The sequence below is a fragment of the Mauremys mutica genome, chromosome 8 (genome assembly GCF_020497125.1).
Source record: "Mauremys mutica isolate MM-2020 ecotype Southern chromosome 8, ASM2049712v1, whole genome shotgun sequence".
Classification (NCBI taxonomy): domain Eukaryota; kingdom Metazoa; phylum Chordata; order Testudines; family Geoemydidae; genus Mauremys; species Mauremys mutica.
Window position 1 is genome coordinate 80,088,252 of NC_059079.1, and position 23,702 is coordinate 80,111,953.

At 42.7% G+C, this 23,702-nt stretch overlaps 2 protein-coding genes across 4 annotated transcripts in view; one reads left to right on the forward strand and one right to left on the reverse strand.

Moving 5' to 3' along the window:
* Window positions 1–23,702, reverse strand: part of KCNIP1 (potassium voltage-gated channel interacting protein 1) — an 849,721-nt gene that overhangs the window by 770,792 nt on the left and 55,227 nt on the right. The window lies entirely within an intron of this gene.
* On the forward strand, window positions 694–18,956 carry KCNMB1 (potassium calcium-activated channel subfamily M regulatory beta subunit 1). 3 transcript variants are annotated; one of them, XM_045026858.1, is made up of 5 exons: window positions 694–859; window positions 3,164–3,303; window positions 9,901–10,070; window positions 12,450–12,645; window positions 17,358–18,956. In XM_045026858.1, the coding sequence occupies exons 3-5, from the start codon at window positions 9,934–9,936 to the stop codon at window positions 17,640–17,642; spliced, it is 618 nt and encodes a 205-aa protein (XP_044882793.1). In that variant the 5' UTR covers window positions 694–859; window positions 3,164–3,303; window positions 9,901–9,933; the 3' UTR covers window positions 17,643–18,956. The 3 variants fall into 3 exon arrangements, with proteins under 3 accessions (XP_044882793.1, XP_044882794.1, XP_044882792.1); XM_045026859.1 differs by lacking the exon at window positions 3,164–3,303 and adding an exon at window positions 6,699–6,925; XM_045026857.1 differs by lacking the exon at window positions 3,164–3,303.

The window sequence follows — 23,702 nt, forward strand, 5'->3', positions numbered from 1 at the left end:
ACTAGTTTCATTCTGTATCAATCTGTTACTTATTACTTGTCTAAATTCTCTGAAGGCCTGATTTTCAAAATATCAGGAGGCTAAGTATGACTGTGTGGCATATTAAATACACACGTACTGCAATTCTGCATCTACATTTGTGCATGTAGAGATCCAGATAGACATGTACCTATGGAGCATAGATTGCATATGCAACGGTAATCACATGCTCAGTTTTTACATACCACCCTGACATTTCGATCTTTAGAAAAGGTCAGGCTCCTTTAACTCCAAAAGTAAAACTTAAATGCAGTTAGCTAACTTTGGAATAGTGAATATAAGTTCAGATAAGGTTTTAAATCCAGGGTCGTTACTTACTTTATTTTTCTTGCCCATGGGTGTAATGTATCATTTAAAAAAAAATTGTCATTAGTAGCAAGTCATTGCTTTTAGATTGAACACAAAGGGCCTGGTTCTCTTTTACACTAAAGTCAATTTCTAGTGCCCTGGCAGTGTAAAGAGAACTTAAGCAGACCTACTTTGAATTACCTTTACACTTCCAGAGCACAGGAAAGGAGCTGTAGTGAAAAGGAGAGTCAAGCCTCTGAACATTGTGGCTTTCTACTTTTCAGCAATTAATCTTACGAGGACTGCATCCGTTCATACCTTACCATTTATGGCAACAGGAATCTTCATAATAAGGAAATTGTTCAGCCACAGCAAAACAAACCCAGAGGAGTCCTGGAAAGGAAAGTTTTAAACTCTGGGTTTTGCTGTTTTATCACTGGTGTGGGAAGGTTTTCACCTACTAGGATCAGTCAAACAACAGAAACTATGTCATGAGCTAAAGACACTGAAAGAGCAGCATTCGCCAGTGACTGTAAGTATCACTGTGAGAAAGTTTTGCCTTAGGAATGTCTGGGACAGTTTTGTCTTTTGAGAAGAAACAGCTTTTATAAATATACAGGGACACTTCTAGACACACAGCTAACTTTTAAGGTAAGGGGAAGTCGTTATCTAGTTTTCTTCTCTCAGATATACTTGAATATTTAAATATGCATGATACTAATAGCTTGTAAATAACAAAATGTGGGGAAACTGCTGCTCTTTCAGGGCCAGTACTTATTAGCAAATGTCCTTAGCTTCTGGAGCACTGTGACTGGGCTTTTCAAAGAGTTTAAGAGAGCTGGGTGCCTTAAAGGGAGCTGAGCACCTCTCTCAGACTTTTTAAAAATCCCAGTCTCAAATGGCCAAATAGAGTGCAGTATCATATTTAGGAGTGTTCAGAAGAAGTACTGTAGAAATATACTAGAGATACCAGACTGAATAAGAGCAGTTGTTCAAATTATTATATAACGCGTTAGAAACCAAAGCTACCCAGTTGTTACTCCAACATGTCACTCCTACTTTACAGTTTTTGACATGAGAAATATCCAGCTTTTTCCTCCAGTCTTGTTTTGTTATATAAACAATGCTTTAATCACATGATCAAATTTACACCCCATGTATGTCAAACGTGATATAAACTAGTAGTGGTATAGCTTCCCAGGTCTCTGGATAGGAGCCCTATATGGTGGTGAGATCTAAAACTTTATCTTTTTTCTCCTTTGGTTCAGCATCACTCTTTACTGTAAATACCAGATACACAGAATGGGATCAGAAACTTCATTTGCTTTCTTGTAATATTTTTACTTTCGATTTCAAGGGGTTATAATTGGGTCTCTCAGGAGTGGGGATTGCTGTGACTCTCAGTATTACGGGCAAAACCGCCTAACAGTGACTAGTAAGCAAAAGAGGGCTTGGAGATGCAAATGTAGGGAAAGGAAAATTTGAACATCAGTCCAAATACCCAAACCAGGACACACCACATGAAGCTGCACAGGACATGAGGTGGGGAGCAGGGCAGGAGGTCAGAGGAGTACCTGGAAGAGAAAGGATCCAAACTGGTTTAAAAATCTATAAACTAAAAACAAGCCAGCAAATTTTGAATTATGGGTCCATAATTCCATTTCAAGATGCTGGTGACTGTACAGGCTCCTGTGGCTTTGCTGTCAAGAGTTAACCCCCCCCCCAGCCCCTGGAACTACCTGAATGTATGGCTCTGATTCTATACAGATTGTCTCTCCTTATTTACCTGTTATTTATTCTATGCATGAACTGCATTACCAATAAACTGGCAATAATCTCTCTGAGGTCACTAAATGGAGCCCTCTTCCTAGGAGGCCAGGGAAAGTGGCACTTCTCTTTTTAATGCAGGCCAGAATAGAGTACTCCAAGGGCTATAAAACCAGATGGCTGTTAAAGAGTTAACATTTTAGATAATAAATAGATGGCTATTTACAAACTGCTTTCAAAATGGCTTTTTGATTAAGTTCAAACTCAGAGTGCTGTGTAATTCAGGGGAATTAGAGACTATTAGGTCAGGGCCTAATTAGAATATTATTAGTTAATCATCATAGATCCAAATGACCACTACACACATTGGTGTAATGCAACATAACATCCACTGTCGCTGTTCCTTTAAAAGCTAAATGCTTATAGGAAATTCACCGAATGGTGCAGGATAAGGTTCCTCTATTCAGGGCCGGCTCTGGCTTTTTTGCCGCTCCAAGCAAACAAACAAACAAAAACAAACAAACAAAAAACCGTGCAGGGTGGCCAGAGCGCGGGTGCAGGGGGATTCCTGGCGCTGCATACGTGCCCCAGACAGCGGGGGGGAGGAGAGAGAAGCGGGGCGGCCAGGGCTTCCGCCGCACCGCCTGCCGGGAGGGCTCTGCGCCAGTCGGCGGGGAGGGAAGGACACGGGCTGCCCTGCTGGGCTTGCTACAGACCTGGCACCAGCTGGGGCAGACGGAGGGTGCAGCCCGCTCCCAGCAGGGGGCTCCCCTTCTCTGCACCGCCGCCCCCTACAGGGCGGCCGGAGCGGTGAACCAAAAAGAAAAAAGAAAAAACCTGTGGCGGCCGAAACGACGAAGCAAAAAGGGAAAAAAATAAAAAACGATTCGAGGGAATGCCGCCCCTTAGAATCTGCTGCCCCAATCATGAGCTTGCTCGGCTGGTGCCTGGAGCTGGACCTGCCTCTATTAATAATTATCTCTTAATATTTACTGCCAACCTCAGTTCCACACTAAAGAGGCTTCACCATGGGAGTGGGAGATCAATTTCTCCTTCTCTGCTCTGACAGGTATCTGTGAGTGCTGTGGACTCTTATCACTAGTGACTTCTCCATCAAATCTAGGAGCACCATGGATTAATCATGAAGGGAGTTTCATCCTTAACCAAGGAAGGTCATGGCAACAAAAGGTCCTTGAAGAAAAAGAGGAGGCGTGGGGGGGGAAATCTCCCCATCAAGGATAAAAAGTCTACTAATCAAATCTGGGTATTCAGCTCCAAACCCATCCCTAGTATATCAGCAGCAGCTGTCAATGTGGTGATGTACATTGAAATTGTACAGTGAATCTACTGTATAATTTAACTAGACTGAACAAAAAGATTAGGGAGGGGGGGGATTATGAAAAGATTTGTAGCTTATATTTTCCTACTAGTTATGGAGGCACCCTAGCAGCTTCAGAATTATGGCTACACTGAGATTAATATTTGAAGCAGGATTTAAATCCACGTGTGCCCCCCACTTCAGTGTCTCGAGATTTAAAACAGTAATGCTTCCCAGGCCAATTAAATTTTTCATAATATTTAATTTGCCAAATATTTACTAACTTTGGTGGAGGAAACACTTAGAAATGAGCCTTTTTTTGATGTTGCTCCTGATATAATAGATCAGAATAAAATAAAGAACACAAACATGAATCTGAGTTTATAATATGCCATAATTAACTCTTTGGAGACTAGGGGAAAATGTATATTATGTAATATCACAGTTATACACACTTGTGTACACAGAGAGCACCTTCATTTGTCTTCCAAACCAGAAAATGGAGGGTTTTTATCATTAACAAGAACTAGTAAAACATCTGAATGGTTATTTGTATATGTAAGGGGTTTAAAAAAAAAAGTATATTAGGTCAATTTCACTGAAGTTTACTGTCCTGTCTTACATTCCCAGCTTTTCTTCAGGAGGGGTCATATAAATGCTAAGTGTGGTTTTACAATTTTTTCTACATCATTGCTTCATCCTCTCACTCAATTTACAAGCATAAAAAAAGGGCAAAGGAACTTTCAGTTTTAGGGACCAGATTCTCAGCTGGTATAAACAGGTGAAAGCAACACAAGAGTCAATGGAGCTACTCTGGTTAATGCTGCCTGGGGATCTGGCCCATCACATGGTGTTTGTAGCAGTGCTGTCTGATATTTTTAGGTGAGTCTTTCCTGTTAACATTCCTTGCACAATTTATAATTTGTTTGTTTTGGGGTGGAGCAGAAATGGATCTGAACTGCTTCGGGAATTTTGAGAGGCAGGATCATACAGCAGTTAACACAAGGGAACTGAAGTGAAGCGATCTGGTATTTCCTGTTCTGCCACTGGCTGTGTAATTCTGCTCAATCCCGTAGTCTTCCAGTACCTCAGTTTACCACTGTGTATATTAGCTATCTAGTGTCAAGAGGTGCTATGAGGCTTAAACAAACTGGCAAATATTTTGGGATGATTAGATGAAAGGTGCAAGAGAAGTGCAAATTAATGGATGTGGCAGACATCCCAAGAGACAGAGCTACTGATTAACAGTTCTCATAATTGCATTATTTCTTTGGTTAATAACTTCTTGTTTTATATATGATGCATTGTCTCACAGTATAACTGGTATGGATACTTAACCACTGCAATTCTGCTAATAGGCACAAATGGCAACTTTCGGGCTCTGGAAATCGCTTTCTATTGGCGGGGGGAGGGAGGAGTGACTCTGTTAGGACCTCATGGGTGAATTCCATGTGATTGGTTGAGAATTTTTCATCAAAAGGATTTTTCAGTAGAAAATGCAGTTTCCATAAAATTTTTGGCTTTCCATCAGAAAAATCAACTCAAAATATTTTGTGGGAGGTCAGTTTGACCTGAATTGAAACATTTCAGTTGTTTAACTGAACTAAAGCAAAGCACTTTGTTTAGCATTGGTTCATCATTAAGCTGTATCAGCAGTTTGTACAATAGTTTGGGTTCCCCATGTCCTCATTCACTTCTCTGGACCAGGGGTTCCTTGGCCAGACTACATCTCCCATGTTACACCACAGCAGGAGCGGCGCCAGAGTTTCTGGCGCCCTAGGCAGAATTCGGGGGGCGGCATTTTGTGCGCTCCCCATGGGGCGCGCGAGAGCTTCCGGTTCCACTCCCATTGCGCCGCCGAAGAAGGACCCTCCGCCAAAATGCCGCAGGCGACAGCGGCAGTCATTGAGCTGTTCAATTGCCTGCCGCTGTTTTCCGCAACACGTTGGCAGAAGGTCCTTCTTCGGCGGCGCAACAGGAGTGGAACTGGAAGCTCCTGTGCGCCCTGTGGGGAGCGCACAAAATGCCGCCCCCCGAATCCTGGCTCCCTAGGCGACCACCTAGGGCCGCCTAATGGACGCGTCGGCCCTGCACCACAGTCTCCCTTCTGCCCAAGCTGCATGGTGCAGTTTATCGTCAAGTTGACTCAAAACAAAATGTTTTATTTCATTTCTAAGTCAAAATTTTACGGAATTTTTGTTCTGTTAAAAAAATTGATGGTTCAACTTTGCCCCATTTCAGGATAAAAACAAATGTTGAAATGTTAGAATTTCCTGTAGGATGGAAATTCTGGTTTTCATTCAGCTCCATCGGCGTCCTGCCATTGAAGTGTGTGTGACTGGGCGAGGGGTTTGTAGGACAAGGGAGCACAAATCTGATAGCAGTTGCCAGGTCTGAATCCCATATGGCTGCACACCTCAGAAATCAGGTATGGTTTGTGTGTCAGTTTGTCAATTTAAGAAGAACATGCTTTTTGATTAGGAACCTCAGCAAATTGTACTTGAACTTCATTGAACTGATTCTCTTCAAAGCTGGTCTCTCTAGCAGAGCTCACAATGGGTCTAAATACCTATTTAGCGTGGAATTTTATACTGAACTGAACAATTTTCCATACTGCAACTAAATGCTAGTACTCAATGAGGAACAATTATGTTCCCAAAGAGACCTTAGAACACCAATCATCTCTTTGTTCAATATTTGCAACTGTCCCACACCTAAAAACTCCCTTCCTCCTCCTCCCACCCCCCTGCAGTTCCACTAACCTCAGGGTGTGCTGTGCTATCAACATACCAGCATCAACACATGTTGAAATCACATGGGAGAATATATTTGTTGTTAGTAACCATGCTAATGCCTGCTATAAAATTATTTTTCTAACAGCAGCAAAGTCTTAATTGTCCAAATATCTTGTCTTTTGACTATCAAAATTAACCAGTCAAATGACAATACTGCCATGGCTGAATGATTGAAAGATAATTAAAACAGAAAGCCACATACTAATATCATCACATTCTTCTTCAGCTCTTCCTCTCAAAAGCTGATAGCATCTTTAAAGTTCCTTTCACCATAGAAATTGTTTTGGTTTTTATTCTTCTCTGGACAATGCTTCCTGCAGTGACATTTTGAAGTCTGGTGGATTCAGAGGGAGGGTGCGGGGGGAGGGGGGGGGAGGAGGGACCCGTTTAAGGGTAACTCAAAGGATTGTGGCCAAAATGCAGGAAATAACAAAACAGTTACATGGGTTAGCCCTTTACTGTGTAATAATTCTTGCATTTCTGTTCAACAGTCCATTCCTAATCAGCCAAGTGCATGAGCACCTGTTCAGCCTTAGACATTGACTTCACCTTGATGTTAAACCTCAATGGCACTTAATCATGTGCTTTAGCGATTTGCTGAATGGGATGGATTTAAACATATCCTTAAGTGCTTAAGTGCTCTGCTGAATCAGGGTCCATTGGCTTGCCAAAACGGAACCTCAACCCTTTTTATGCCCATTCACCACTGATGAACATGGTAAGTAGCTACCTCTTTTAAATTCTGACTAGATGATATTTGCTCTAAGCTGACAATTGACTCCACCTAGGCAAACCCTTGAGATTGTGCAGAGACTCTGTGACATCAGCATGAGGCCGTATGGATTCAAGGATAATCCACGTACAACAAACTAAAGGACTGGGACTATGTGGGTTTAATTCAGCCTGCTGGATTATTCCCCCACCCAACTTCTCTACTGTCCCCCCCCACCTCCCGGCAAATCCTATCAGTCTGCTGAAAATATGATTTCTGCAAGTGTGGTTTGCACCATATTTCCATTAAAAAAATTATACTGGTGATGGTCATCAATGGCATATATATATATACACTCCCAGCTGTGAACTTCAACCATATTGTGGACTGTGAACTTCAACCATAATGCTCTTTCTTATTTGCTAAACATCAATCATGCTAAATTGGCATAGAGAATAGGGATGAACAGCAGTAATTTTCAGAACTCGTTTCAATTGCTGCAGTTCCATAGCAATCATCATCAGTACCAGGGAGGTTATCATTTAGACTTCTATTTAACAAAGGGGGAGAAGAACATTCCAAATTTAAGTGTAAAAGAGAAATAAAAGTTATGAAATGCATGGACTAGTCAAAAAACTAAAATAACAGCACTTGGAAAGAATAAAATTACACAGAATATATATGCACTGCAGGAAGTACCAAGAAGTAACAACAACAATAATACAAGTATGTGTTGGGAGGTGAGTGAGTGCGAGAGTCACAGAAACAAGGTGTGTGCTGGCTGCTGGGGAAGTTTCTGAGAGACACCATGTGCTGTCTCTCTAAGGCACTCTCACTGAAAGCTCTGCTGTTCCTGAGTCCTGTAGAGATGGGGTAGGTGGGAAGGGGGAGGGAGAGAGAGAGAGAGAGAGAGAGTGAGTGTGTGTGTGTGCGCGCGCTGCTTCAGACCTCAGACCCTCTCCTCCTCTGAGTCCTGAGCCCTGTTCCCTCTCCCCTGCCCCGCAGAGATGAAGTACGGGGGAAGACACCTGGAGGTCAGCATAACCCTCCCCCTGCTCTGCACAACCAGCAGGAGGGTCCCCGGAGCAGCAGGGGCTCCAAGGCAGAGGACAGGAGCAATGTGGCTGCAAAGCAGCAGGGGTGGGGGCACCTTAACACACGCTGTTGGCACGTCCAACTGCACAGCTTAGAGGGAACATAGTCCATGACCCCCTGTAGCACTGAATTTGCCAAACTGGGTATTTCACACAGTACAATACATAAGAACAGCCATACTGGGTCAAACCAATGGTCCATCTAGTCAAGTAATCTGTCTTCCAACAGTGGCCAATGCCAGGTACTTCAGAGGTAATGAATGGAACAGGTAATCAAGTGATCCATCCCATCCCATTCCCAGCTTCCAGCAAACTGAGACTAGGGACTCTTCAGAGCATTGTTTTGCATCCCTGCCCATCCTGGCTAATAGCCATTGATGGACCTATCCTCCATGAACGTATCTAGTTTTTTGAATCCTGTTACAGTCTTGGCCTTCACAACATCCTCTGGCAAAGAGTTCCACAGGTTGACTCTGCGTTGTGTGAAGAAATACTTCCTTTTGTTTGTTTTAAACCTGCTGCCTATTAATTTCATTTGGTGACCCCTAGTTCTTGTGTTATGAAAGAGGGTAAATAAGACTTCCTTATTTGCTTTCTCCACACCCCTCATGATTTTATAGACCTCTATCATATCCCCCCTTAGTCATCTCTTTTCCAAGCTGAACAGTTCCAGTCTTATTACTCTCTCCATATGTAAGTTGTTCCATACCCCCAATCTTTTTTTTTGCCCCTTTCTGTTCTTTTTCCAGTTCCAATATATCTTTTTTGAGATGGGGTGACCAGATCTGCATGCAATATTCAAGATGTGGGTGTACCATGGATTTATATAGAAGCAATATGATATTTCCTGTCTTATTATCTATCCCTTTCTTAGTGATTCCCAACATTTGTTTGTTTTTTTGACTGCTGCTGCACATTGAGTGGATGTTTTCAGAGAGCTATCCACAATGACTCCAAGATCCTTTTCTTGAGTGGTAACAGCTAATTTAGATCCTATTGTTTTGTATGTATAGTTGGGATTATGTTTTCCAATGTGCATTACCTTGCATTTGTCAACACTGAATTTCATCTGCCATTTTGTTGCCCAGTCACCCAGATTTGTGAGATCCCCTTGTAACTCTTCACAGTCTGCCTGGGATTTAACTATCTTGAATAGTTTTGTATCATCTGCAAATTTTTCCACCTCACTGTTTCCCCATTTTCCCAGATCATTTATGAATATGTTGAACAGTACTGGTGCCAATAGAGACCCCTGGGAGACACAACTATTTACCTCTCTCCTTTCTGAAAACTGATCATTTATTCCTACCCTTTGTTTCCTATCTTTTAACCAATTACTGATCCATGAGAGGACCTTCCCTCTTATCCCAGGACAGCTTACTTTGCATAAGAGCTTTTGGTGAGGGAACTTGTGAAAGGCTCTCTCAAAATGTAAATACACTATAGCCACTGGATCATCCTTGTCCACATGCTTGTTGACCCCCTCAAAGCATTCTAGTAGATTGGTGAGGCATGATTTCCCTGTACAAAAACCATGTTGACTCTTCCCCAACAAACCGTGTTTGTCTATATGTCTGATAATTCCGTTCTTTACTACAGTCTCAACAAATTTGCCTGGTACTAAAGTTATGCTTATTCGCTTGTAATTGCCGGAATCACCTCTGGAGCCTTTTTAAAAAAAACTTGGAGTCAGTATTTTCTTTTACTGGACTTACTTGACTGCCTTGTAAATTTTAATGAGTAAGAATGTAATGGATCAGGTTTCACTAAACCCCTCACAATTTGCAATATCTTGAATCAAAGCCTCTTAAGAGTTTATATTAAATTTAACACTAAATCTATGATGATTCTGGTTGCATTTTCCCCTGTTTTTATGTTTCACTCCAGAACGAGAAATTTCAGAATCCATAACACTGAATCATGTTGGGGAAAAAATTGGTGACCTCACAGAAGCGAGGGGAGACCAGGGCATTATGCCTGGGACTAGGAATGGTTGCATGCTCAGTGATGATGTACTTTTTTATTGGGATCACAATTATGCCATCCTACACAAACAGGTAACTTCAGTTCTTTTTTTGTTATAAACGTCAGCCTGTGTTTTTCTGCTGTTGGTTATTATTTTTGTGAAGCCCAAACGTGCTTAGGTGCTTTACAGAACAAATCAAAGGATACTGCCGTAAACAGCTTACAAGCTGGATTTTAGATAGCATGAAGTGGAGAGGGAAGCTGTTAATCATGAATAGTTAATAGAATTATGGGGAAGCACCTGACACAGCAAGACATCCTTTCAGGATTAGAATCACAGCAGGTCCAGAAATGCATTTTGATTTTCTGTGAAAAGTTTAGAAAAAAAATGAAAAAACCGTTATTTTGGTCAATGTTTCTCATGGAATTTTTCAGGGTTTTCACTGAGAACATTTTTGCTTTTGGTTTTGAAAACAAACATTTTTTCAGTTTAACCAAAAAACACTGCAAATCTTCAACAAAAATAGATACAATAGTTGTGTGGTATCCAAAAGCCATATTTCCTTTTTTAAAAAATGTTCAGATGAAAATATTCAAACCAGCCCTAGCAAGAAAGTATGACCTTTGGCAAATAAGCCAGGTCCACAGCCCTGAGCTTTAACTCTTTAACGACTGGAAGCATTTTGTAATAAACTAGTGTAGCCCACCCATCAGAACTAATTACAGGTTCTCTTCCCACATACATACCATGGAAAAATGCCCAATCAATCTGCAAAGCATACATGTTTGTTGCAGTCCCTGCTAGGGTCTAGAGGTCCCCAGTTCAATTCCTAATTTGATATCGATCATACCAGTAAGCATGTGTATTTTTGATTTTTTTGTGGACAGACTTCTCTGTGTAAGTGGATTTATATCCATAGATGCACACACAGACACACACACACAAGTCCTCTGTTGCTAGAATCCTCTTTTAGTGCCCAGTGTAGGGGGCTTGGGCTTTTGGATTAGGCTGATAATGTTTTATCCTTGCTGTCACCGTGAAGATCTGAGTGGCCACGGCGTGCAGCATAATGATAGCCATGAAGTTCCTAGCTTGCCACAGCTGTTAACAACATTCAGTGATAATGCTTAGTAAAAAAGCTGCTGAAAGCCTCGTGCAAAGTTCCTGTGTATTCAATCATGCAAATGACCCTTATAATAGAAAGACATAGAAGTAAAAACCCCAGTAAATATAGGATTTGAGAGTTACCAGACAACATTAGTCAAAGTTTTTTTTTTATTTTTCTGAAGCATCTAAAGCAGGGGTGGGCAAACTACAGCCCGAAGGCCACATCCAGCCCTTCAGATGTTTTAATCTGGCCCTCAAGCTCCGGGGCTTGCCCTACTCCGCACATGGCTCTGCGCAGCTCCCGGAAGCAGTGGCATGTCCCCATTCTGGCTCCTATGCGTAGGGGCTGCCAGGGGACTCCACACGCTACCCCCACCCCAAGTGCGGCCCCCCCAGCTCCCATTGGCCAGGAACTGTGGCCAATGGGAGTTGCAGGGGCGGCACCTGCGGATGGAGCAGCACGCAGAGCCACCTGACAGTGCCTCCGCATAGGAGCCAGAAAGGGGACATGCCGCTGCTTCCATAAGCTGCTTGAGGTAAGCACCGCCCAGAGCCTGGACCCCCTGCCCTAGCCCTGATCCCCCTTCGGCTCTCTGATCCCCTTGGTCCCAGCCCAGACCACCCTCCTGCACCACAAATCCCTCATCCCCAGCCCCATCCCAGAGCTCACACCCCCATCTGGAACCCTCACCCCCCCCTCGCACCCCAGCCCCCTTCCCTAGCCTGGAGCCCTCTCCCATACCCTGAACTCCTCATTTCTGGTCTCACCCCTGCCCACATCCCAACCCCGAATTTCGTGAGCATTCATGGCCCGCCATACAATTTCCATGGTCCTCAGGCCAAAAAGTTTGCCCACCCCTGATCTAAAGCTCTAATACGCTAAACTGTATTTCAGAACATAGGACAAATTTTCATTCAGGTCTCTGGAAGTGCATAGATAAAAACACATGCATCCACATTTAAAATATTTACCAACAAATACTAGAATTCACACAAACCCACCCCAGTTTTTCTGTTGTTGTTATTTTTGGGGGGTGGGGGGGACGGCAACTTCCAACACATTCAAGCATGGGAGTTAAAATCTACCTCTAAATCCATCCAATGAATGGCTAATGCATGAGTCAAAATCCATATCTTCCCTGCAGCGCCTCTAACCCCAACCAATGCTGTCTGTCTGTTTGGGTTTGGCTCAGAGCACTTGCATACGTGCTCCATCCACACCCCCAGCCCACTACACTGCTGACGGCTTAATGACATATGAAACACCACCACGGTGGAAAATTTGTCAACAGCGCTTGGACAGAGTCACACTGTGAAAAAGCTGTAAACAAAGCATTTAAAAGCAGTATGATTTGTTTTATAGCGTTTGGACCAAAGAAACTACGTGCAGACTGCTCAAAGCCAACATCAAGGACAAAGTCCAATGCTTGTTCAACAATGGTGCAGGTGACGAAAACATTTTCCAGTATCCTTGTCTAGAGGTGTTGGTTGATTTGAACTCCTCAGGAGAAGAAGTTATGCTCTATCATAATGAAGAAACACAGGAAAGAAATCCCAAGGTACTGGGATTTAAATGTATTCATCAGAATCCCGGTCCATATTTGTCACATATGGTTCAGCAGGTTATTTTGATAACCACGCAAAGCACTAGTGAATTAACTGAAAGTAGAGCACAGACTTGTTAGTCTTTCTTCATGGCAATGCTTATGCTTAGACCAAGGCAAATGTTCAAAAATTCAGAGTGAGGACATATCTGGCATGTATTATAAATGCGGTATCAGACATATTTAAGGTAATATTTGAGAAGCAATTACATCAACCAAAAATAACTATTAAACATCATAAAATATACATAAATCTCTACAAGCTGAAGCACAATTCAGAGGAATAGATCAACATGTGTGGTTCGCCCAAGCGTTTGTTGAACCACCCTGGGGTAGGTTGAGGTTAAATGTGGCCCTGGTTAAAAACACAAAGCCCCAAAGTTCACTCCCATTTGGGGACTGCAGGAAATAAGGTGGGAGGTAGAAGGGGGAAAAGGTGGAGTCCCAGAGCCTTTGGGAACGTGAAACACCAGTGGGTTTGGTACATGTCAGGTGGAAGACAATAAACTGGGAATGTGGGCACCCAATCCAGCAGCTGGGTTTGTTCTTGGTGTAATCTGCAACTGTTTCTACCCACTGTCACAACAGAAACTTGAGCTTGGAAATACCCTGGAATAAATGGGAGTGTTACTGAAACAAAACCTGTGCAGAGATTGCACCATGTATTGTGGTGGAGCTCCATTCCAGTAAGGGCGGTGGGAACCACGACAGCTGGGAGTTCAGCTTCACTTCAAGGGAGTGTCCAAAGTCTTGAATAACTTGGCAGGTGAAACCCGGGATGGTAGTCAAAGAAACATGTCCTCATGTTATTTCCAATACCTCCACTTGTGCACCTGTCTGGAATCAACTCTCTTGTAGTGTTTTATCATGGCAAGGTCTGGACCCCCAGCCTGCCACTGGAAGCAAAGAAACCATTTCAGAACAGCCAAGAAGATGAGGGTTGAATTTGGTTCCTGAACAGGGGGAAGATTTCGGTGGCTGCTTTTTTTTCCACAAAAACAAGCTCTCAGATCTCAAGGGGCAGGTGCAAACCAAAATGTTCAGATCCAAGCACCCCTGAACTTTAGGATGTTCAAAACCCAAACCAGAATATAGGCCTGAATTCTGCAATTTGTCCCCATCTTTACAGCAAGTTGAACCAAATCTCCAGAATTACACCATTTTCAGTGAAAGGGGAGGGGGACATTTTCAACCATAGAAACAGCAAAATATCACCCTGTAGTGAGTTCCTGAACATTCACTGAAATATTTCTTGCATGTGAAGTGAAAATTCATAATCTCACTCAGCAAGCTAGCTTTAAGAGGGAATATACAATTCCATCCGAGAATAAGATAGGAAGCAAAAAACGTGTGTGTGTGAGAATGCCTGTGTCTGAATGTACGGTATGTGAATGAGCAGCCAGTTCCATGGAAAGACTGACATTTCATACACTGCAGAACGGTTTAAAGTGAGATGTGGGGAGAAAGTGTAGGATTGCTGTAGATATGCCTTCAGTCCATTATGCTGTCTTGTACTTGCTTTTGAGTAAGAAAAAGAGTGTTGTGAGTAGAGTGAGTTTTGAATGTTAAAAGCACAGAATTATGAAAGAGTGCACATAAGAAAAACAGAAAGGATTAGTTTAGGAGATTTTTATTTCCTTGGCATATCATCAAAATAAGAGAAGGACCCAAACCAAAATACCAGGTGCCCTTGACCCTTCCAAGACTGGGAAATTCCATATCTGAATTTAGCAGCTTGGGTCAATCATCACTTCAAAGTCCACTTCAAGGCTGAAGAATATATATTAAACATTATGAAGCACGATGGGATTTAAACATGCACATAGTTTGGAGTTTGGAAATGCGGAGGGTCAAACTTCAAAGGCTGTTGCAAGCTTTGCAAATACAAGGTCTATATTCCTATGTAGTTCAAACATATGGCAATTTTAAGATCAGTGTTGTAGAAAAGCTACATGTAGTATCTCGTTGTACAGAATTGCTACTTGCAGGCACAATTACAGGGGCTGCACACACAAGTGATAGCAAGAAGAAAAAAATGTGTTTAAATGTATAGGCTTGGCCAACGCGTCCTTGAAAATGTGGCCAATTTAGCTTTTATATTAAAATGTTTCTCACAGATTTGAGGTGGATTTAAGATGTCAGGATTAAAAATCAAGTAAACATACAAAACCTTTAGCTTTGGGGAAAAAATTTCTCTGCTCCCTGTGAAACTCCAGCTATAGAGAATCTCAGACATTTAGGGACAGTGCACTGAATACTCTCCTTTCCATAAGGCAGGCTGTGAGAGCAAGTTCAAGAGCAGTGGTTGACTCTTAGGGTCCAATATTCAGCATAGTGGGTGACACTCATCTCTCTGTAGGAGGCCAGAACAAGTCCTTATGCACCAGAGAAACCCCAGCTAAGCCCTATTATGAGACTTACCTGGACCTTTAATGGTACATCGACTTTAAGGTGAATTTCTGCACAGGGGTTAGTTTCAGCCTGTCTACATTAACTTGGAATTCCTCTTCAGGCCTTGCTCTATCAAAGGGCAGTCCTGAAACATCTCATTTGTAGTGAGATAAATGTTATTGTTTTATGGGGCCAACTTTATTTTTGCACATAGAGGATTTTCTTTCAGGTTTTCAATGTCTTGTAGTCACCGTTGGCTTGGGGAAAATCTCGTTTTGTTTACCTTATATTTGTTTAGGTTATTGGTTTTGGGATAAAGCTTCTGCATTTCTACAGCTGAAATTTTAAAATTACTGCCAGGTTACTGATCAACAAACACTATCAGCTCAAGAGGTGAAAACAAGATGACAGAAATGGAAAAAAATAGCAACGCGAGAACCTCAAAATGGCTTGTGGATTAATGCTCCGAAATAATTAGCATTTCCAGCAATTTAATGTCAGCATTGCAAACTCATAGCTGGGATTTGGGTAAAGGGCTCTTATTTTAGCCAACCCACTTTAATGGGTGCTAATGAAATGGTGCAATAAACATCGTGAACCTGAACCCATGTATAATTTCTTCAATAAATTAAGCCTGTCAGCACAGTTTTTGCCAACCTGTCTTCTAAGAGCAATGAATGGATTTTATGCCTCTTTAAATAGACTTTCAATTACATTTGAAAGCCCCCTACTTGTCCATGAGGAAGGTACGCCAGGATAGCAGATCTCTGCTTTCGCCCCTTGTCCATTAAGTTAGCCAGTTACAGAGGCAAAGAATGGCTTTCAGCAGACAGCCGAATTAAGAATCCAGCAACACCTTTACTCTGAAAGGCAGTGTGAGCCCAATGGATAGGAACATGGATAGACACTCAGAAGAATGGGGCTCTGCTCCCTACCCTGCCAGTGAACTCCTGTGTTATAATGAGAAAGCAAATGCACCTCTCTGATTTCATTTCCCCTCTCCACTCTTTTCTGTCTCACCTAGTTAGACTGCAAGCTCTGCAGTACAGGGATTATCCTTCACTGGGGGTGTGTGCATTTAGTACCTATCATAATGGGGTACTAATCACAGCTAGAACCCATAGGTGCTACATTAATACAAATAAAATAACATTGATCACTATCTATTTCTTGCACTAGAGAGCTTCAAAGTTGTTTCATAGTTTAACCGATTAAAAATACTCTCTCCCCCAGGTGAAAAGTAGGTCATTGTCTTTCGCTAATTACAGAGAGAGGCTCACGCCGAAGTAACTCAAATACTGGCCGTGTACTCTTGGATAATTGGAATTTAGCCTACTCCAGCACCCCAAGATAGTCTACCACTGCTGCCATGGAGCACCTAACTCTTGACTGTGAAAGCACTATCAGCAGTGAAATACCTTTGTTCCACCGTCTCTGCCCTTCCAGCCCAGCCCATGTAGGAATTTCTGTATAACTAAGGTATCTGTACTGTGGTAGTGCCAGAAGCCCCAGTCAGGGATCAGGGCCCATAGAGCTAGGTGTTGTACACACACAGAAAAAGTATAGCCCTTGTCTCTATGTTTAAAATCTAAGGCCCTGAGCTTTGTAAAAAAATTATGCATGGGCTTCACTCCAAGAGCAGGAGCTGTCCCATTGACTCCAATAAAACCTTTTCAGAGATTCATAGAGCTTGAGGCCAGAATAGACCTTTAGAGCAGATCATTAGTCTGACATCCACAGGCCACTAAATTTCACCCAGCTACCCCTCATATTGAACCCACTGTCTTTAGTTAGATGAAAGCATTTCAGTCCTCAGGACACTGAACTATTTGTGTGCCGTAGGCAGAGAACAGGAGGGATTGAGGTGTTCCCAATGCCCGATGCCCCTGCAATGGTAGAGAGTTGATTAGGTGAGATATGTCCAGATGATCCTACCAGGCAACCCACATCCCATGCTTCAGAATAAAGCAAAAAAAGGTTCCTGCCAATCTGACTTTGGGGGAAATTCCACCCCAACTCCAAATCGCTATTCACATGCATCAGTTTACACATGTATGTAACCCTTTGCAGGATTGGGGGCTCAGTGTATGACAGGAGACCACAACAAATAGGTGGGGGATGGACAAGGTAACAAGACAATATTTAGAGATACTCTCAGATCTGCATATAATCTTTTGTTTGAACTAGTTAAGTGATGTTTTAAGAAAGGTCTCACATCACTGCACATCCTGCAGTAGAACAATTGCTCTAACAAGTATCTTGATTTCTCATTTTAGTGCTCCTATATTCCACGAGACTTGAAGAACGACAAAGAAGTTAAAATGCTAATAGAAACTGCCGCAGAAAATTTCCGAAATCATCAGACTTTCCCTTGTTATTACGACCCAGAACAAAGACAGAAAAGTGTCATTTTAATAAGGCTATATCCTCCAAAGGGCCTTTTCTTCGCTTTCCTCTGGCCTTCCCTTATGTTGACTGGTGGAGTTCTGATTATCATCATGGTAAAAGTCAGTCAATATGTTTCTGTACTTTCTGCTTGGCAATACAAAACAAACATATAAATGCTCCACAACAAAACAAGCTGAAGTTTCTTTTCCCCACACTCTGCCTTCTAAGTCTGTATTTTGCAATTCTTAAAATGTACCATGTTCAGTGGTCAGAGTTCTAGAGAAGAGATATGTTGTCTGAGTTTATATACCATGGATTACCATGAGTTAGATATAAAATAAGACACATCTGTGGATCCCAGGGATTGCATGAGAACTATTCAAAGCTTTTTTGGTGGTATTTTTTTTTGTTTTGTTTGTTTTCATGCATCAGTCAGTTTCTTGAGGGGTTTGAATGTTTTTTGTTTTACAGAAAGTAGGTTAAAAATTCAGCATTCAAGTTTGCTGACAAAGAGCACGTTGCACATTTGGGGTTTGATTTTCAGAAAGTCGAGGCCAGACATCTAAATGCATCCTTCCGTAACAACTTCACCTACATAATTACTGGAACTATGTACATACACGACAACATCCTTTACTTGAGTTTGAAGAAGAGCTGATTGCACACAGTACACAAAGATATGTGCAGAAACGTGCATGAACCCTGTCACCCTTCTGAAAAATCAAGCCATTAGCATTTACTTTATAGGATTCTAAACACTCCACAAACAATATATGTACTTTTTAAAGGTGCAGGATTTTTGTAAAGACTAGCTTTTGGAGTTATGTCTCTGCTTTGGTTTAGTTTTTGAAGTAGATGCCAGGTCTGCCTTTTAAAGTGCTCTCTTTCCTCCTGTATCTGACATATAATATTAAAAAGTCACACCAAAGAAGATAAAAATGTGTAAAGATTGTGTACTTAAAACAATCAGCAAGTGGTGTGAGCCATGGTGCTGTAGAGAAGGAGTACAGTGAATTCATGTGAGCTTAAGAGATTTGTGGTAGTGGGGAGAGAGAGCGCACATCTTGCAAAGATATTTGCATCAGCAAAGAAAGGTCTAGGAACTAGAATCCAGGCTTTTGGGACTGCTCTGATGCGTACACTGATGGCCTGTTCTCTGAAAATGACTGCTGCTCTCTACTCAGTTTCCAATTCACTGCAGTATACAATGGGAATCCAAAGTATTCCATGTGTATTGTGTTTGACTAGCTCTCTTGATATGGATAGCACAGGTAGGGTTGCCAACTTTCTAACTGCACAAAACCGAACACCCTTGCCCAACCCCTTCCACAAGGCTCTGCTTCTGCCCCTTCTCTGAGGCCCTGCCTCCCACTCACTCCAGCCCCCTCCCTCTGTCACTTGTTCTCTCCCACCCTCACTTACATTGGCTGGGGCGGGGGTTGGGGTGAGGGAGTGGGTGAGGGCTTCAGCTGGGGGTGCGGGCTCTGGGGTGAGGCCAGAAATAAGGAGTTCAGGATACAGGAGGGGGCTCAGGGCTGGGGAAGGGGGTTGTAGTGGGAGAAGTTGCGGGGTGTGAGCTCCAGGAGGGGGCTCAGAGCTGGGGTAGGGGTGCAGAAGGGGATGCAGGCTCTGGAAGGGAGTTAGTGTGCGGGAGGGGGTTCTGACCTAGGGCAGGGGGCTAGGTGCAGGTGGAGGGTCTGGGAGGCAGTTACGGTGCAGGAGGGAGTTCTGACCTGGGGCAGGGGGGTTTGGGCATGAACTCCAGGAGAGGGGTCAGGGCTGGGGTGCAGGCTCTGGAAGGGAGTTTAGGTTCAGGAGGAGGTTGCGACAGGGGGTTGGATGCAGGTGGGGGTTCTGGGATGGAGTTGGGGGTGGGAGTGGGTGCTGACCTGGGGCAGGGGGGTTGGGGTGCGGGCTCCCGCCAACAGCCGCTTACCTCAGGCGGCTCCCGGTCTGTGGCGCAGCAGGGTTAAGGCAGGCTCCCTGCATACCCTGGCTCTGCACTGCTCCCGGAAGCGGCCGGCCCCTAGGTGGATGCGCAGCCAGGCAGCTCTGTGCGGTGCATGCTGCCTGCGTCTGCAGGCGCCGCTCCCACTGGCTGCGGTTCCCTGCCAATGGGAGTTGTGGAGGTGGCGCTGGGGGGCAGGGGTAGCACATGGAGCTTCCCTGACCTCCCCTGCATCTAGGGGCCGACATGCCGGCCACTTCTGGGGAACTGTGTGGAGCCAGGGCAGGCAGGGAGCCTGCCTTAGTCCTGCTGTGCTGCGCACCAGACTTTTAAACAGCCCAGTCAGTGGTGTTAACTGGAGCAGCCAGGGTCCCTTTTCGACCAGGCATTCCGGTCAAAAACTGGATGCCTGGCAACCCTAAGCATCTGTCCTTTCATCATGTATTTTGTGAACAGATATATCAGCATCACAAGAAAAGAAAAAAAAATCAGAACTAGGCTGCAGATTTTAAGACCATCAAGCACCAGTGGGAAAAAAAAAACCACTCTCACTCAAATGTAAAGTTCCTTACTGTTTGCTGTATAAGGTGCATGCTGAAACAATAAAAAAAAATCTCCACACATTATAGCCTGCTCAATGTCTTTTCTGAAGTTCTTGGTAGATCAGTGACAAGAGTACACTGTCAGGAAGCAAAGACCACATACAAGCCTTTAATCGAGGGGTACGCAACCTATGGCACGTGTGCTGAAGGCAGCACATGAGCTGATTTTCAGTGGCACTCACACTGCCCAGGACGTGCCACCTGTCCGAGGGGCTCTGCGTTTTAATTTAAAATATTTAAGAAGCTTCATTTAAAATTAAAAACCTTATTTACTTTATATACAACAATAGTTTAGTTATATATTATACACTTATAGAAAGAGACCTTCTAAAAATATTAATGTATTACTGGCACGCAAAACCTTAAATTAGAGTGATTAAATGAAGACTCCTCACACCACTTCTGAAAGGTTGTCGACCCCTGCTTTAATCTCTAGGACACTGCTTCAAAAGCAGACCAGCTGAATACAAGTCAGTACCATCAACTGCTTATTCATGTATATACCATGAGTTGGGATCTTAGTTCAAGACCTTGTGTACAAGTGTTCACAAAAGACACCTTAACTATTAACACCCTGGCTGGCATCTTCAGTAGGGGAAGTCAAGATGAAATCTCCATGGACAATGCACTTGTTTCTTACTTTTAATGAGATGGTCCCTCCAGGTCAGGGGGATGTGGAAGATCTTTGCATTGCCTCTGCCAGCCTGTACCTATTCAGTGCCTGGATGAATTCATTTTCTAGATGTTTTCCTCACCACCATTAAATTAACATGAACCAAAACATTTGTAAAGTAGGGAAGTGTTTCTCAAACTGGGATCCGCTGATCAACTCTTCCCCCACCCAGCGCCTCCTGCATGCTAGTAGGGAATACATGTGAGAAGCTTAATATGTTCAGCTCAAAACCAAGTGCAGTTGGCTCTACTGTTCACCCTGAATCATTCAACAACTGTTGAGAGTGAGAGACCAGTTAGTTGCATTCTCCAATTCTGGCTAAGCATTTGGGGATATTAATTTCATCATCACAATTATGCATCTATAATATGTTTTAGACAAATATATGGAGATATACCTATCTCATAGACCTGGAAGGGACCCTCAAAGGTCATTGAGTCCAGCCCCTTGCCTTCACTAGCAGGACCAAGTACTGATTTTGCCCAGACCCCTAAGTAGCCCCCTCAAGGATTGAACTCACAACCCTGGGTTTAGCAGGCCAATGCTCAAACCACTATGCTATCCCTCCCCGTCACATGAGAAAATTCTCTTCCATCATTACACCCCAATATGCACACACAGCAAGGCCTCAATAGAGGTACTGTAACTGAAATTAGAAAGTACAAAAATGCAAGAAAACATATATAGTATCCATATCCTCACAGAGTTAGCCCAACTTTGCAGAACCTTTTCCTCTATGCTCATCTGGAGATTAAGGTGCATGTATGGGTAGGTTCTAATTCCATCTGAACCAGCCTACTCATCCCATTCCTACTCACTACAAAATTACTAACGTGTACTAGTGGTGGGCTCTCTCCAATTTCAGCCTCTCATCCATTTTCAGAATGGGCTTTTGCTTTTTAGGGTGTGGTATTTCAGATCAGATTTAATGAATGGAAACCCAACATTCTGCCATAGAAAAACAAATTAGCATATGGCATCATAGAAGTCTGTTCTTATTTTTAAAGAATTCTGGCAAAAGTGAAATGCATGGGTTATTTTTCAAAGCTAGTATTTAATTAGAAAAATCTAGATGTTCATTTCCTTTGCCTAATAATTGTTCCACCAGCCTTGCAGTGGAAACTGGAAGTGTTATAAGACATCGACAAGTTATCTAGTTACATTATAGCTTCTATAAGCATCTTTCTATCCTCTGCACAGCTATGATGCTGTAGCTTCTTACTCTCCAGTGAATCACAACAGTCATCTCTATGCCTCCTGCTGCAACAGCACTAGGGCTATTTGGCCTCTTACATTAGTGGCTTATCACTGCAAAGTCCACAGTCACTTTAATAAAAACAGAGCTACATTTCACAGATTTTGTAGAATCCTTCCCTAAAAAATTCATAAATTACAAAGTCAGAAGGGCCCAGTGTGATTATCTAGTCTGACCTCCTGTGGTTGTGGAAGCTCCTTCACAGGAAGTTTACAAAAGGAGGCTGGATAGCCATTTGCCTTGGATTGTTTAGACACAACAAATCCTGCCTCTTGGGACGGGGCTAGACTAGATGACTCTTGCTGTCCCTTCTAACCCTATGATTCTATGCACAGACCATACAACTCCCCTGAATTAATTCCACTTTGAACTGCAGCATATCTTTTAGGAAAACATCCAATCTTGATTTGAAAATTGCCAGTGATGGAGAATCCACCATAAACCTTTGTAAATTGTTCCAGTCACCTTCACTATTAAAAATGTGCCTTATTTCCATTCTGAATTTGTCTAGCCTCATCTCCCAACCACTGGATCTTGTTATACCTTTGTCTGCTGGATTGAAGAGCCCATTATCAAATATTTGTTCCTCATGTAGGTACTAGACTGTGATCAAGTCACCACTTAGCCTTTTCTTTGTTAACTGAATGGACTGAGCTCCCTGAGTCATTCGAGAGCATAGTTTCCAGTTTTTATATCATTCTTTTGGCCCTTCTCTGAACCCTAAATTATCAACATCCTTCTTGAATTGTGGGAACCAAATCTGGACACAATATTCTGGCAACAGACACACCAGTGCCAAATACAGAGATAATAAGCCTCCCTACTCCTACACAATATTTCTGTGTATACATTTAAAGATCACATTAACCCTTTTGGCCAGAACATCTCACTGGGAACTCATGTTCAGCTGATCATCCACCCAAGTCTTTTGTAGAGACCCCAGCCTATTGGCATTGTGTACATTCTTTGTTCCTAGATGTATAACATTATATTTGGCCATTTTAAAATAGAGTCTGCTTGTGTTCAGCTTACCAAGCAATCCACACTACTCTGTATCACTGATCTCTCCACTTTATTATGTACCACTCCCACAATTTTTTCCTCTACAAACTCTAGCAGTGGTGATTTTATGTTTTCTTCCAGGTCACTGATAAAAATATTAAATAGAATAAGAACAAGTAGTAATCCCCATGGGACCTTGTTAGAGAGAGTGCCTTTGAATGATAATTCTGCATTTACTATTACACTGAGACCTGTCACTAAAAAGGGAAGGAACTATCCACAACAAGAATGCTCTCATGTCATCAAGCTGGTATTAGGAATTAGCCCAAAATCAATACAAGTAAGTGTGTTTTACATCACACAGTGGAGCTTGCCAACGGCTCTGAGAGACTGCATGAGCAAGCGAATTCAACCTATAAATGAGCATGAAACAATCTGTTTTGCATGTTCAAAAAACTGTTAAGGCTAAGAATGAGGTGACAGGATTGGCGAAGAGAGGACATAAAGAGGATAACCACATTCAGAGGCAATCATTGCAGAACAAAAACACCACAGAGGAGATATACAATGCATAAAAGTGGAAGGAAGAGGAAAATTTGGAATAGGCACAATCTCATCTTTAGTTCCTGGGAGGCAGTTATGCAAGAATAACTACAAATGATAAATTCTCTATTAAGGATAATTTTTAGTTTAATCATATATCTGCGATTTCAGTATTAAAGTATGTATTTCTGGACACTAATGCGGCAAGAT